The 15783-nt window shown below is 42.3% G+C and overlaps 1 protein-coding gene across 1 annotated transcript in view; it reads left to right on the top strand.

Annotated features, from left to right (window-relative positions):
- Positions 1-15783, top strand: part of SLIT3 (slit guidance ligand 3) — a 789390-nt gene that overhangs the window by 698163 nt on the left and 75444 nt on the right. Inside the window, exons 27-28 of the mRNA XM_050962519.1 lie at positions 752-849; positions 10996-11135. Coding sequence (XP_050818476.1) covers positions 752-849; positions 10996-11135 — 238 coding nt within the window. The remainder of the gene's footprint in view (positions 1-751; positions 850-10995; positions 11136-15783) is intronic.

Genomic DNA, 15783 nt, shown 5'->3' with positions numbered 1-15783 from the left:
ATTCAGCTTTAACCAGCAGGCTACAAGTCCAGGTGAACCTGCTTTAACAGCCACGCAAAGGACCAACAAAAATCAGTTGCTTAACACAGGTAGTCATCTAGTAATGACAGGGCAGAATTATAGTAGTTGATGCACTTGGAGATATTTGTGGATGTTCTCTTAAAAACACAAGGCTGCTTAGTAAGGATGCTATTTTGAATCGACGTCACTGTATTTTGTAGAGGAATTTCAGCTGGGCCTCCTCTCAGAAAACATAAGCTTTTACCTTCAAGTTTTGGCCATCCTTAGTATTGAGTTCTGTGTGCTGCCTTAACACTTGACTGAGTCCTTGTAAGTGCTGCTGAGTGCATACTGACTCTGCACTGCTCTGGGTGTACCTCTCATCGGAATTATTTGCTCATTTCAGTGTGTAATTAATATTAAAGAATTAAGTATAGTCTATAAATTTAAACCCAACAGCTTTCTCCAAACCAACAGGTGAAAAAAAAACTAGCCAGAGGCTTCAAACCCAAACAGTAGCCCGATACACTCACCAATACTAGCCATAACTGTAGCCTTGCCTTCCCAAAAGCCTGGTTTAAGCAATGTCTGCCATTCAGTAAAGAATGCTAGGTGATGTGACTGCTCTGAAGACTACATTCTTTCTGTCAGTGCAAATGAGAAAATGAAAACAAAGCCCAATACACAAGATAGATTAGTCCAGCTGCTCTGTGTGTTACTAACTGAATTTCTCTTGAACTTTTCCCAATAGGGTCGAGACTGCAATATGCCCATTAATGCCTGCATTCAGAATCCATGCCAGAATGGAGGGACCTGCCATCTCACTGAGGCAAATAAAGACGGATTCAGGTAGTGGAGAGCAGATTGCATTTAAAACAAGATGAGATGAATTTACCTTACATTTGTCTATTTTACACTAATGAAGTCTAATGGCTTCTTTATTGAAACTGCCATACATGACAAATAATTCTTCTTGCCAGACATGAAATTAATTTGGTTTCATTGGTGACATATTGTTTCCTCTAAAACAGGCCTCCTTATTTTCTCGTAATGGGACTGTCTCTGAAAGCTGTTTTGAGCATTCCCCTGATCTGCTTTGTGTTATCCTGAGACTAATTTTCCTTGAGGCATTTCAAACACACACACACACACACACACACACACACGCACCCTTTTTTAATTTGTAAAATGAGCATCTGTTTCTTGACAGCCAGATGCAAAATGTTTTCATGCTGAAGAATCTCATAGTCAAACAGGCTTTAAAGAAACAATAGAACAACTGAGAGGCTGTGTCAGTTTATGTTAGTGCCCATAAGAGAACAACCTCTATAACTTAACATCTTGGGCTTCAATCTCCCCACATGAACAGGGTGCAGCCTAGACCCTGCTCAGACAGGAGACTTCCAACGGGTACCCGGGAAGTTGCATGAAGTGCTGATGGTGGTGATTTAGAAAAAGTTACTCTTGCCTCTGTGGTAGTGTCTCTCCAGTTGTCCTGTGTGTCTAAGGGACTTTGCACTGCACAGAGGGGTTGTTTTTCAGCGGAAACATAACACTGAGGCTCTGGCCACTTATCTGCATTAAAGATGCTAGCATGCTTTTTGGACATTAGTTGCTACGGTCATGAAAAAATTGCTACTAAAGCATTTATGCTATCTTTTACTCAAAACTTCCTCGTACTGTAGTTTCAGTTGCAGACAGGACAAAAGGCTTACGTGGTGTTCCTGTTGCAGGAATAACAGCTTTATCTTTTCCCATGTGCAGCATATCAATGATGGCTGAAGTGAGACACAGAATTGTAAGGGTCACAGATGGGGAAAATGCTATTTAGGTTGCCTAGGCCACCCTCAGCCAACTGAGGATTATACTGTGTAGTACATCACCAAATACATTTTCCATGAGTCAGGCTTTCTTTTAAAGCTGATCAGAGAAAATTTTGATGGAACAGTATTTCACTGGAACATGCAGTTCTGTCAAAATTGAAATGCGTTGTGAAATCAAGTCAATTTTGCCAGAATTTTGTTTAGAAAAAAATGCAAAAAAGGTCCCAACGGTGTCCAAACATCCTGTTTAGACATTTTCATAATGGAATTTCTCAATTTCTCATTGTGAAATTACATGTCATCTTGAATTTTATTTTTTATCATATTATATATTTATTATATGCAAAAATGTTAACAAGTCGAAATTGAAACATTAGTTTTTCCAAAAGATAATGTTTCAAATGACCCATAACCATTTTTTCAAAAATAATACTTCATGGACAGTTTTGAAGTTTTCTGTGTTTGCTCCGTTTGGAATGAAGTCAAATTTTGAAATCTCAAAATCCTCCATGAAAAGGCACGTCTGTCCCCCACACACCTCTGCTTTCCATCAATTCCCTTTTATATATTCAGTCTAAAACACTGTCACTGAGTAGCTAGTCCCTGTGAGTAGACCAGGCCCACTACCCCCAAGTCAGAGCAGGTGGGCCCAACTGAGCCAATTAAAGGGGGCCAGGCTAAACCTGGAGCTATAAAGTCCTATTAGAGAGCAGGAAGAGGAGGACTGTTTGGGACTGGCTGTGCCTGAGGAGAGGAACCACTGAGGGAGCTTACTCCAGTGGTGGGTCCTGGAACAAGTAGCTAGATGGTCAAGGAGGTAGCCCTGTGGCCAGTGTTCCCAAAGTGGAACAGAACTGACTGGGAGCAGAGCTGGCTGAATGAGATCTATGGGTATGTCTACATCTACAATTTTGCAGCGCTGGTTGTTACAGCTGTATTAGTACAGCTGTATAGGGCCAGCGCTGCAGAGTGGCCACACTTACAGCAACCAGCGCTGCAAGTGGTGTTAGATGTGGCCACACTGCAGCGCTGTTGGGCGGCTTGCAGGGGGGTTCGGGGAACGCGAGAGCAAACCGCGGGGAAGGAGACCTGCTTGCAGGGGGGTTCGGGGAACGCGAGAGCAAACCACGGGGAAGCAGGTCTCCTTCCCCGCAGTGTGCTCTCGCATTCCCTGAACCCCCCTGCAAGCAGGTCTCCTTCCCCGCGGTTTGCTCTTGCGTTCCCCGAACCCCCCAGCAAGCAGGTCTCCTTCCCCGCGGTTTGCTCTCTCGCGTTCCCCGAACCCCCCCGCAAGCAGGTCTCCTTCCCCGCGGTGTGCTCTCCGCGTTCCCCGAACCCCCCTGCAAGCAGGTCTCCTTCCCCGCGGTTTACTCCGGTGTTCCCCGAACTCCCCCGCAAGCAGGTCTCCTTCCCCACGGTTTTCAGGGGGGTTCGGGGAACGCGAGAGCAAACCGCGGGGAAGGAGACCTGCTTGCGGGGGGGTTCGGGGAACGCGAGAGCACACCGCGGGGAAAGAGACCTGCTTGCGGGGGGGTTCGGGGAACGCGAGAGCACACCGCGGGGAAGGAGACCTGCTTGCGGGGGAATTCGGGGAACGCGAGAGCAAACCGCGGGGAAGGATACCTGCTTGATTACCAGAGAGGCTTCCTCAGGTATGCTGGGATACATGCTTATTCCACGGAGGTCAAGAAAAACACTGGTGAGTGTCTACACCTGATGACCAGCGCTGGATCACCAGCGCTGGATCCTCTACACCCGAGGTTCGACCTGGTGTACGGCCAGCGCTGCAAACAGGGAGTTGCAGCGCTGGTAATGCCCTGCAGATGTGTACACCTCCTAAGTTGCAGCGCTGTAACCCCCTCACCAGCGCTACAACTTTGTGGTGTAGACAAGGCCTATCTGTGAGAAGGGAGCTGGCTGAGAAGGGAAGCTGGCTGGGACTCGGAAGCTGCAAAAAGCATGATTACCAGAGACCCTTGGAGGAGAGGCCATGATACCCTAGGAGAAAGGGTGAGCTGAGGAACTCTGTTTTGTCTGTTATGGGCTTATATTTGGACAAATAGACTTATTTAAAGGAGATTGGACATGGCATGAATGCTTGTTTAGCTGGGGAGAAGCCTTGCTGTGTCCCACATGCTGGGGGAATGCAGGCACTTAGATCAGCCCCTGGTATAAGAGGAAAATGTGATGGATCTTTGGTGCCCAGTGAAAATGTGGAAAACAGAGGCAGGTTGTCGCAGAGTAACCTTTGGCCGTGAGGAGGTGCTTAGATGATGGCCACCGCATTACAAGTCCTTTGGGCTCCCATTCTGCTAGAGGAGATGTACTATAGAAGTATAAGGCATTATCTAAAAGGATCTGCGGTGATAGATTTGGGAATGGCGGAGAGATAGAGGAGGAAGATGAGGAAACATTTTGAGCAATGATTGTCTGGAGGGAAATCTTCTCTCTCCCAGGGATGTGCTACTCCTGTTGGCATCCACTGGAGCTACGTGCATACATTTGTGTGCATCAGAATGAGAAATACCCTCTTAGGTTGTATTCTGCGAGGAAGTGAATGTCACAAAAATGTTTTAATGAGAGGCCCCCTTAGAGTTTTTAGTTGTGTGGCCTGTGAAAGAAATTATATCTTCTATAGATTTTTTTCCCCTGGAGGAATATATTAATATACAAACTCAGCTGCCAAGCTTGTCAAATCTTTACTCTTGTAAAAGGAAACTTAAGCCAAAGCTTTCCTCCCTATAAAATGCCAAGTGGTTTAACTCTCAAGTTTCTGTAGTCACAGACAAGTGAAATTACCCTTTAAATAATGGTAAGGTGGTGACATAAGCCAGCCAAAGGCAGGAAATTCACAGTTAAGGCTGAGACTGTATCCTCGCACACACACCCCTCCGGCTGTGCATAGACAGGGCAAGGGGCTCTAAACAGCAGGTGATTTCACTTCTCATTTTTGTTGCTGTAATAGCTAGCCACAATGGAGTGGGTGAAGGGCTTAGGTTCAGCTGGAGTTCTCAGATCCATTCTCTTGTCACCCTTTTTTTCTTAAACATTTTTTTACTCTGAATCATTTTCATGCCTTTTATCATGGTGGATTTGTTTTCTTTCAAAATAAAATAAATAAATAAATGAAACTGGGTAGCTCAGGGGATTGGTAATAGAACATAAAGCTTTCCCTTCCTCTAAATTGCTGCTTCAACTCCGACTCGATCAGCTAGGACAAAGGTCACACAGTGAAAGCTGCTTGTTGGGATTCATAAATGCCGCAATACTGTCAGGTACATCTGTGTCACAAAAGCCAATAATGTCATTTAGCATCTTGTAGTCCCTCTGCTGAGACTGCAGTCAAGGACCGCCTGGGTCATGGAGACAGAGCTACCCGTTCTGACTCAGATTTAGCCCCTGATGAACAGCAGATCATTGACAGTGAAGTGGAGGGAAACTTACATAGTCTTGTGTTGCTCTGTCCAATTCTGTATAAGAGAGCTTCATTGTCCAGGACTATTAGTCCTATGCCTCCACAAACAATAAGTTCACTTTTCTATGTAAAAACCTGAAGCTGATAAATTCTGCAATGTCAATGCCTCGTTGGTCAAGGATAAATGAAGTTCTTATAAGCTATCAAGTCATTCACTTGTTATGCAGGTGCACAAAGTTCATCTGCCAAAAAGCCATAGTTTTCTTGAAAAGATTTACTCTGTTTACACAAGAGCTGACTTTTTAAAGCATGATATATCATCTCTGTATTTATTTTGTTATCCAAACACAAAAATGATTAATCATAGAATGGACAAAGTGCAGCCAACCATTTTGAGTTTGCTGCCAATACAGTTCAGCTCTAAAAAGTGACTCTAACAATGGCATTGTTAAGTTCCTTGTTCCATTGCATCTCAATGGCTCCTTATAAATGTGCTCAGTTTACAAGTAAAAAGTTATGTCTTTCTTATAGCCAGCTCTGAAAACTCAACCTGGAATCTGAAAATCACTTGGGTTTTTTCCATATCATGCATTTTCCCTCGTAATAAAGGTTCTGTAGGCCATATTCTGCCCTAAGTGGCAATTGTGCAACCCCACTGTCTTCAAATTATACCTTCAGTTGCATGGATGAATTGGATTGATCCTGGAAGTTGAACTTCGTATATTAGGATTTTGATGATGCAGAAGAAATAATAGACCACAATGTAAGAAGAAATAAAAAGCCATAATCACTTGATCAACATATCTGTGTCTAAATATGCACAAGAAGCCGGTCTGTTGTGTAAGATGTTGATAATTTTACATAATCACTTTTCAGAGTAGAGCCAACTTTGAAGAATTTTTGTTTTTTTTCACCCCAAAGCACTTCAGAAGTTCTGTAGATACTGCACCTCTGAAGGACAGCCACTTCTGGGGTAGAAGGAAGCAACTAACTTGTGCCTAGCATACTGCAGAACAGTAAAAGGGAAATTATAGTCAGGAGCATCAGGGTCTTTGAGAACAGCAGTGTCATGAAATAACTGAACTTGAAGAGCAGGCTGAATTTTAATTTTGTAATGGTTTTGGTCACAGTATCTAGGAGACCACCTCTCCCTATGTGAAACTGTAACATTTGAGTTCTCAGGTAAACAGTCCCATAGCTTACTCAACAGCAGGCTAGAGCCCAGGAAGTTTTCAGTAATAATAATAATAACTAGCTCTTATATAGCACTTTTCATCAGCAGATCTCAGAGCACTTTAGAAAAGAGGCCTTTGTTATCTCCATTCCACAGATGGGTAAACTGAGGCATATGGTGGAGTGATGTGCCGAAGGTCACCCAGCAGAGCCAAGAATAGAATTCAGGTCTCCTGAGTCTTAATCCATGCATTGTCCACTGGGCCATGCTGTATACTCATAGCTAGAGCTTACTTTCAGCATTGTTTAGCGGGAACCCCAATTTGATGTCCTTCAGATTGCACTGAAAGCCTCATACTTTTCTTCCAGGCTGTGTTGGGAAAATATGTTCAGATCTTCCCAACTGACAACTATTCCACCATACAATCCAGAGTTCTAATTTGTATATTTTATCATTTAATTTTCACTTGCACCCATGATAGTTGCCAAGTGCCATTGAACCAAACTGTAAACCCTGTATGTGATGGAAACCACTTTAAGCCTATGCTTGCGCCCAGATCTCTGAATTGGAACAACTGACCACAATTGAAATAAAGACTGACATGTAAATAATAAAGCAAAGACTTGCCCTAGAACAGAGTAACTGGTTGCCAAATTTCATTAATTATGGTGACATTTCCATTCTTAACAAAAGCCAAACAAACCTTCCAATTGCTATATTATACAATAACAATTCCTGTAATGTCCCTGTTGTAAACTTTGGTGCACTGGACCATTACTACAGCAGTGTTTCATTACATACAGTCCCAGTCAGGATGTGGCAAGAAGAGGGTGGAATAGTCATATAATATAAAAATCACCAGCACAATCTCCTTTTGTTGTTTTCCTTTACATTGAAAAAAGATATCTCCTCCCAAACTGAGACCTTGAATGCCAAGTTGCAGCCTGGAGCACATTTTTAAGGCTGAGTTATAAACCCCTGAAAAATAGGGTTTTGTAATGGAAATGTGTGACATGATAAATGCACGACTTTGTTCAGTTAAATTTCTTTACCCTCCTTCCGTTCCTCTTGCCACAAAAGGTGCTGTGCCAGCTCTTCTCTTTCTTATCTCCTCCTGCGATCCCCTGGATCATTGCAGGGTCAGAAAGAGGACATTTTTTATTGGTACTAATGAGGTAGAGCCAGATAAAGAAAATATTTCATATTGATTTATTGTGTTTTAAATTGAATTGATTGGAGCCATTTGTTTTTAGTCATTCACTCTGAAGAGTATCCCCTCCCTTCTAGCTCTCATGACCTGTGAACGGTCAGTATAGGTCTGAAGGAACGTAGCTGTCTGCTGCTAACCTATGCACTTGTGCTAATCCCCTTCTGGAAGCTTTCCTGTCGTGACTGGGTTGAGAGAGCATGAGCAAACTCTTTCTTTCTCTCTTACACTTTCCTTCACAGTTTTATTCCCTGGGTTTCCATGGGAGTGGATGTTTTGGCTGCCCATGTTTCAGGGGAACCCAAGTTTACTCATTGAGGTCGTGCTGAGGCATGTGTGGAGTGTTCATGTGCAGCCAATCCTTAGAGCAGAGAAGGAAGAGAGGGAAAGCCAGCGTCATACTCACCATAGTGGATCCATGCACCCAGTCTAGAGTCTGTGGCTCTCTTAACAGCTACCAAACCCTCCTTGTTTCTTCAGTGCAGAGCCTCCACTGAACACTAACCCTTGTCTATATGCATCAGTCCTACCCACACCTCCATGATAAGTACTCCCTCCCCAGCCTGACCACCTGAGCAGTAAACATTACCACCATGCACAAGCCTTGTCTGCATTTGGAAATAGTCTTGATTCAGCAGTCAGTGGCCAGCAGTTGACACGGTGGCACTGGTGCTTTCCACTCCAGGCAGCAGCAGTAGTAGTAATAATAATAATAAATTAATACTTACCTCTTCTTTAGAACTTTTAATCTGTCAATCTCAAAACCCTTTACAAACCTGGACAGTATCATTATCCCCATTTTGAAGATGAAGTTGAGGCACAGAGAGGAGAAGTGACTTGCCCAAGGTTACCCAGCAGGCCAGTGGCAGAACTGGAAATAGAGCCCAGGACCCCTTAGTGCTCTGTTCACTGGGCTATGCCGTCCTGTAGACAAAGGCAAGCCAGGATTTGTTTTACAATGTGGTTGTGCAATTATGTTTTATAGGCCCAGTTGGAACAAAACCCCTAACTGTCCTTGTCTACAAGTGAAGGGCAGCTATATAAATTCCTGAATCAGAGGCTGTTCCTGAGTATTGATGGGACAATACATTCCTGTGATGAGTCTCCGAACTAGCCAACTCCCAACCTTTCCAGTCCCTCCATTTCCCACATATATGCAAACTGTTGAAGGCTGCCCGGGACCATGCTCAGCTGATTCTACACTAGACCCCACAACCTCAGCTCCACTCTGCTCCTCATAGAGTTTAAGGCTCTCTGCAAACTCAGTCCCTCTGCATTGGTTTACACTTAGGTTACATTTTCAAGGTTTTCTTCACAACTATTACAACTAGATATCGTAAAAAATTAGCATGGAGACTCTAGGGGACAACGGAGCCCTTTCTGCACTGCCATCTAGTCCCCCATACTCCCTTAAGTTGGCACACTACATTTTCTGAAAATAAAGTATTTAGTGCAGTAGTTCTGTGTCCAAGTCCTTACAAACCCAGTATTTCTGTCCTTGTTTATTTAGTCTGTTGTTTGGGTATGTTACCAAGGGATTGGGAGACAAGTTAGGTGAGGTAATACCTTTTATTGGACAAACTTCTATTAGTGAGAGCGACTAACTTTCAAACTTACAGAGAGCTCTTCTTCAGGTATTGGGAGTCATAAATACTTAGGATGTAGAAAATCACAGCATTTAATTTAATTATTCTTTCCTAGCTGATTCTTCGTGGTACTAAAGGAGCTGAAAAAGTGCTGATTCCTTAACACTGAAAGTACTCTGTTTGGAAAATCCATTAACAAACATTTGTTGTTTGGATTGGAGAGAAGGTGGTAATGAGATGAAAACTTTCACTTCTACCTCCCTAATTCAAATCCAGTCTAGGTTGTTAATGGTGAAAGAGTTAGAGCCGTTTAAAAGCTTCCTATTCACGTGTAATGATGTGTGTCGGTGTCCTCAGTCCTGTTCTTGATGGACAGGTGCCTACATAACCAACGCTGTGGTAGCAATCGACACCCTTGTTGGCCATGCAGAGAAACCAAGAATTTGATTAGCCTTGGTGAGTGAGCTTAACCTATCACCCTAGAGTTGTTCATTCCTGTTCAGGAATGAGGCACATCAGCAAGCAGGGCAATGGAGGTGCAGGGGAGATGAATTCTTCTGCCCATGCTGTACCTTTTCTGTAGATGAGTATAGGACTACAGTATCAGAGGAGTAGCCATGTTAGTCTGGATCTGTAAAAGCAGAAGAGTCCTGTGGCACCTTAGAGACTAAGTCGTTTTGGAGCATGAGCTTTCGTGGGTGAATACCCACTTCATTGGATGCATGTAGTGGAAATTTCCAGGGACAGGTACATATATGCAAGCAAGAAGCAGGCTAGAGATAACGAGGTTAGTTCAATCAAGGAGGATGAGGCCCTCTTCTAGCAGCTGAAGTGTGAAAACCAAGGGAGGAGAAACTGGTTTTTGTAGTTGGCAAGCCATTCACAGTCTTTGTTTAATCCTGAGCTGATGGTGTCAAATTTGCAGATGAACTGAAGCTCAGCAGTTCCTCTTTGAAGTCTGGTCCTGAAGTTTTTTTGCTGCAGGATGGCCACCTTAAGATCTGCTATTGTGTGGCCAGGGAAGTTGAAGTGTTCTCCTACAGGTTTTTTGTATGTTGCCATTCCTAATATCTGATTTGTGTCCATTTATCCTTTTCCGTAGAGACTGTCCAGATATTAGGAATGGCAACATACAAAAACCTGTAGGAGAACACTTCAACCTCCCTGGCCACACAATAGCAGATCTTAAGGTGGCCATCCTGCAGCAAAAAAACTTCAGGACCAGACTTCAAAGAGAAACTGCTGAGCTTCAGTTTATCTGCAAATTTGACACCATCAGCCCAGGATTAAACAAAGACTGTGAATGGCTTGCCAACTACAAAACCAGTTTCTCCTCCCTTGGTTTTCACACTTCAGCTGCTAGAAGAGGACCTCATCCTCCCTGATTGAACTAACCTCGTTATCTCTAGCCTGCTTCTTGCTTGCATATATATATATATATATATATACCTGCCCCTGGAAATTTCCACTACATGCATCCAACGAAGTGGGTATTCACCCACGAAAGCTCATGCTCCAAAACGTCTGTTAGTCTATAAGGTGCCACAGGACTCTTTGCTGCTTTTATAGGAATATAGTGTCCAGGCTTGTCACTGTGGCATATATCACCAAACTCACTAGTAGTGAGTCACCCAACTCGCTAGTAATGTGAATGCTGCTGCGTTGTTGAAGCAGAGAGTACAGGTCATCTGTATCAGTTTTCATCCCACTCCAATACTTCCTCCCTGCTCAAAAGCAAATTCTGAAATCCAAACTAACTTTTTCTCTGTTTTTTCTATCCCGCTCCAAAGCTGTTCTTGCCCGCTAGGGTATGAGGGGGAGAGATGTGAAATAAACCCAGATGACTGTGAAGATAATGATTGTGAGAATAACTCTACGTGCATGGATGGAATCAACAACTATGTCTGTCTCTGCCCTCCTAATTACACAGGTAAGGAAGGACCACAGCCAAAGGGCATAGGAACTGAGGGGAGCAATTGAAGGAACTTCCAGCCACCTGGGGCACCATAAGAAACTGGTCCACTCCCACTTGGTTAGATCATATACATGGAATTAACCCAGATTCTGAGTAGATTTGAAAGTATCCAAACAACCCGGATTCTGAGTAGATTTGAAAGTATCCAAACTGCAAGTGTGTTGTCAGTGAATTCCTGCTCATCCAGAAAACAGAGGCAAGAAAAGAGGATAGTTTTGCCAAGATGCTGCTCCAGCAATATGTCTGACCCTTAATTCAGAGAGATCACTGCCACCCCGAGAGAGTGTAATTCATACCAGAAGAAGGCTTTTGGGAAGAGTCAGAGGGGAAAATCTGTTACTGTCTTGGCATATTTTTTACTCATGCCCTTCCCTAGGTCAGAAGTACTCATCGCAGTTACTGGAACAACAGTTAAAATATATAAACAAGAAATTCTCAGGTTCATCTGTTGGTTAGAGAAATTTGTACTTTTCCACAAAACTGTCATAAAAGTGTTTCCAATACTGAGTTAGCTCGGTATACGTCTGCTTAGCATTTCTGAGAATAAAAGCAATTCCTGTTTCAAATTATACTATAATAATAACACTTATAAAATAACTTCCATCTAAAGAACTCAAAGCATTGCATGTATTAATGAACCAACCATGACAATATCTCGGTTAAGTCACCTCCATTTTACAGATGGGGAACTAAGGCACAGAGTGCCCTCGGTCACAGAGTGAGTCAGTGAGAGATCTAGAAATAGAACCCAGATCTTTTCACTCTCTGTCCTGTGCTTTAGATGTCTTCCTTCCTAAATGTTCTGTAGGGTTAGGAACCCTCTTAGCTCAAAAATGTAAAAATGCTGCCTCTCAGATGACTGCTGGAGTAGATACTTCCCTCATCAGAAGCCACTCAAGCCTGATCTCCTCTGCTCAGTATACAGAGTTAGTTCCTATTTTGATGCTTTGAAATAGGTTTGTTACTCTATGAGCATGGTGCACTAATGACGGGCTTCTCATATGCTGGAGGGTATTACATATCACTGGAATTAATAAGTATAAAGTTGGAGTGGCCTGGTAAGTGACAGGGAAGTCTTCTAGAATTTCCCAAACTCTTTTAAAATGCTTTTTTATGGCCAGTATAAGAGGCCTGCGTAAATCTTTGGCTGGGAAAAGCCTTATGACTTGAATGAAAATTTATTGGAGTTTTTATCTACTCCTTCTGCCAAAAGCTTAGGCTGGCCCAAAGAACTTTGTTTCTAGTATGTTGAGCCAATTGTTCTTACATGTACTGTATGTATGTGAGCCTTACCTTGCTGATATCAAATAGAACTCCTTATATGGTGATAAGGGCTTTAGGTTTACAAAAGGAAGTGTATTTGAGCAGCTAAGCAAGAGATAGCTAGCAAGGAACTGAATTCAATGCACAATGGACCTGATCTGTCCTTTTTAACAGCCTTATGTTGGGCTATAATGGCTCTTGCAGAGAAAAACAGAGAAAAGAGGATGGAGTGGGATTTTTATGCAGATAGTACCTGTCAGTGAATTATTTCTGGTCATGGCCAAATAATTTTTATGACACTTCAGAGTCAGATTTGCAGATATTTTCAATCATAATCCAGCTCACTGTTACCAGAATGAATGACTGAATATTGCCTTTTGTAAGCTGTTCATCAGCTAGAATGTACCAGATCATCAAATTGCTTTGCAGTTAAACTCCTTGGAACTGATTCTAGTTTCAGATGCATGATACACACTGCCGGATATAGAATACAATATCTGGGGCCTAAAATATTAATCCTTTGTACAGCCAATAACCATTTGATTGCAATTGAAACAAATTTGATTATAACTATAAACAATAAGGCTGAAAGTCTGGAGACCAGTAGTATGCATGGTTGTGGAGGTGTCATAGGACTTACATATAATGAAAGGCTGAAAAAATCACTTGAAAAGGAGAAGAGTTAGCGGAACTTTGTGTTTTTTAAAAATGTGAAGGTCCATGTGAAATGTGAGCTCAGGGTCACTCAAATTAACTGCAGGCTAATTTTAGTACAAACCTGAGAATATTTATTCACACCCTTGTAATTATTCTGATGAATTCGCTGCAACAAAAAATCTTAGGGTAAAATACTGGTATGCTAGCGATGGGTGAAAAGGAAACTGAACTCAGTACATGATGGATGTGCTCTGTCAAAACTGCTCAGGTCAAAAGGGATAACAATATTGTGGCTATATCTTAAAAAAAAATGATCAGGATAACCTAATAACTAATGACATGATTTTGCGAGCTAAAATAAGAGTAATGAAATATCATGCTTCAAAGAATAAGCTAATCACTGCGAGGTCAGAAAGGAATTTTCTCCCATATTCAGAATTCTCCGATGGGTTACATGCATTCCTGGTTTTTCCATTACGCCAGTCTCTCTTGGAAGTATCCAAGGTTTCCTTTATTTCCTCAGAATCGCCCTGCTTTGTTATCTTGTCTCTCTCATTTTACCATTATGCCCTTTTCGGGAAAAATATGCCAAGTATGTATCGTGCTTTCATTGGTTAAAATAATGAAGGCTATAAATCTCTCTTCACTGAATAGTTTTCCAAATGTTTTCCTTTTCTAGCTGATCCTAGATGAAAAATGTCCAATATGGTAAATGACTATAGTGGGGAGGAATTTACCACACCCGAGGTCTGATTTTGGTATTATTAAAAATATTCTTGACTCTCTGAGTTCCTTCCCTTCCAGTGATCTCAAAGTGCTTTACAACATGAATGAACTGAGCCTCACAGACTTTCTCTGAAATAGGTAAGAATAATCTACAGAAGTCTATACTGAGGCATAGTAATGGCATGTGACTAGCTGAATGTGACAAAGAGATTCAATGGCTGAAACAAAAGTAAAAGGGGTGAATCTCTTCACTCAACGACTTAACCACAAGATCAGAAAATGTTTTCCTTTTTATTCATTAAGTTCAACACTTGAAAATCTGTGTGCCTAAATGTAAGCAATTAAAGCCATATTTAGGCTCTGTGACACAGTGTCCTTAACTCCCCCTACCACCGTTTTCCTCTCACTGGGGGGTAGTTTAGCCCTACAGCTAAACAAAACGCTCTACTTCTTCCAGGATAAATAGTTCAGAAGAAGTCTAAGGTTAACAATGGACCAGAAACTAGCTGAACAGTTTGTTGGAGCCCTCTGTGGCCACAGCCCTCTCTTGATGGTCTCAGCAATCTTTCCTCTTGATTCAGGGAAAGGCAGGTGAACTCCTAGCCATGGATTTCAAAACAGGAACCTACCACTTGGTTCCTATCTCAACCTTGCTGATCTTCCTTTGTTTATGGCCTCTTTCCTCACTCTGCTAATCTCTTAACTTCCTTCCTGGGACTTGGCTATATCTGGCTTTCTTGCTTAAACCATCCCGCTCCGTGTACCCCAGCTCTGTCTGCCTCAAGAGTCTCTAACAAAGCCCACAGCATTTCCCTTTCCCTAGACTTCTTTATCTAGCTGTCCATCTGCCTCCCAGACAACTTTTTGACTTGTTCTCATGTGGATTGGGGTGAAGCAGGTTGAGAGAAATAGACACCCAGAGCTTGTTCTTACCCAGGACACCCCCTCATCAGTCTTGCATGTACTGTCTTACTGTTTTAATGGTGGTATCCAAACACTGTCATCCCTGTGGGATTGGCAGCTCAAACGATCATCCATGAATTTATGTGAACCTTTGGCCAGAATCTGACCTATCCCAAACCTGAGCTGGTCTTTGAAGTTTTTAAAACATTTTAGTTAAACTTTTGTGTCTTTTTTTTTCAATTTCACGCACCCCTGCACTCTGTGTCCTTAGTCAGAATTAAAAATGAGTAGATGCCACAAAGAATTTGGGAAACACTAGAAATTTCTTTAAAGAGCCTGATCTAATGAGTTTCAGCAAATGTATTCAACCCGCTTTGGTCTGGAAATTGGGATCAGGTTTGGAAACAATTTCAAAAAACTTACTCATATTAAATAAAATGGCCTGTTCCTAAAACAGATGGCATCCCGGGAAGGAGTAGGGAAGGGGACGCTGTAAGATTATTATCTTGGAAACCCAGATGTTTTTAAATAAGTTTATTTCCTTGTGAAAGATTTGTCGCCATTAACTTGTATCGCTGAAAAATGAGTAGAAACCATTTCTGGTGTTGCATGTTAGCAAGATGAGCCTAAAGCATTTTTATATCAGGGGACTTTGCAGTCTCTTAGCTTAGATGTTGTTGTCACAGATTTTTTTGTTGTTCTTTCCCTTTTCAACTCAACACTATTCATTGTTTGTGAGTGATTAGAGCCCCTCCCTCTGGCCCAGCTTACTGCAGTGCTATTGCCTGTCCAAAGCCAAGCACTTAAGTAAACAAAATTACTTTGGAGGAAAGATGCTTTGTGGTGACTTGTGGTTGCCACTAGTTTATGGAGCTTCATTAGCTTGCTTCACATAACTAACCATTGTGGTGAGATGGCTCAGAACAATCTCAGTGAGGGGCCCCAACTGCAGTGCTGAGTTAAACTTATCTGAATCATAGCTCTTTAGATTGGTTTGTTGCCTTTGTATGTTTTTAGTTCATGTGTCACAGATACAAGCTGGAAGTTTTCTGAT

Source organism: Gopherus flavomarginatus, chromosome 7, assembly GCF_025201925.1.
Source record: "Gopherus flavomarginatus isolate rGopFla2 chromosome 7, rGopFla2.mat.asm, whole genome shotgun sequence".
Taxonomy (NCBI): domain Eukaryota; kingdom Metazoa; phylum Chordata; order Testudines; family Testudinidae; genus Gopherus; species Gopherus flavomarginatus.
Note: the sequence above shows the minus strand (reverse complement) of the source record. Positions and strands in the feature narration are given on the sequence as shown.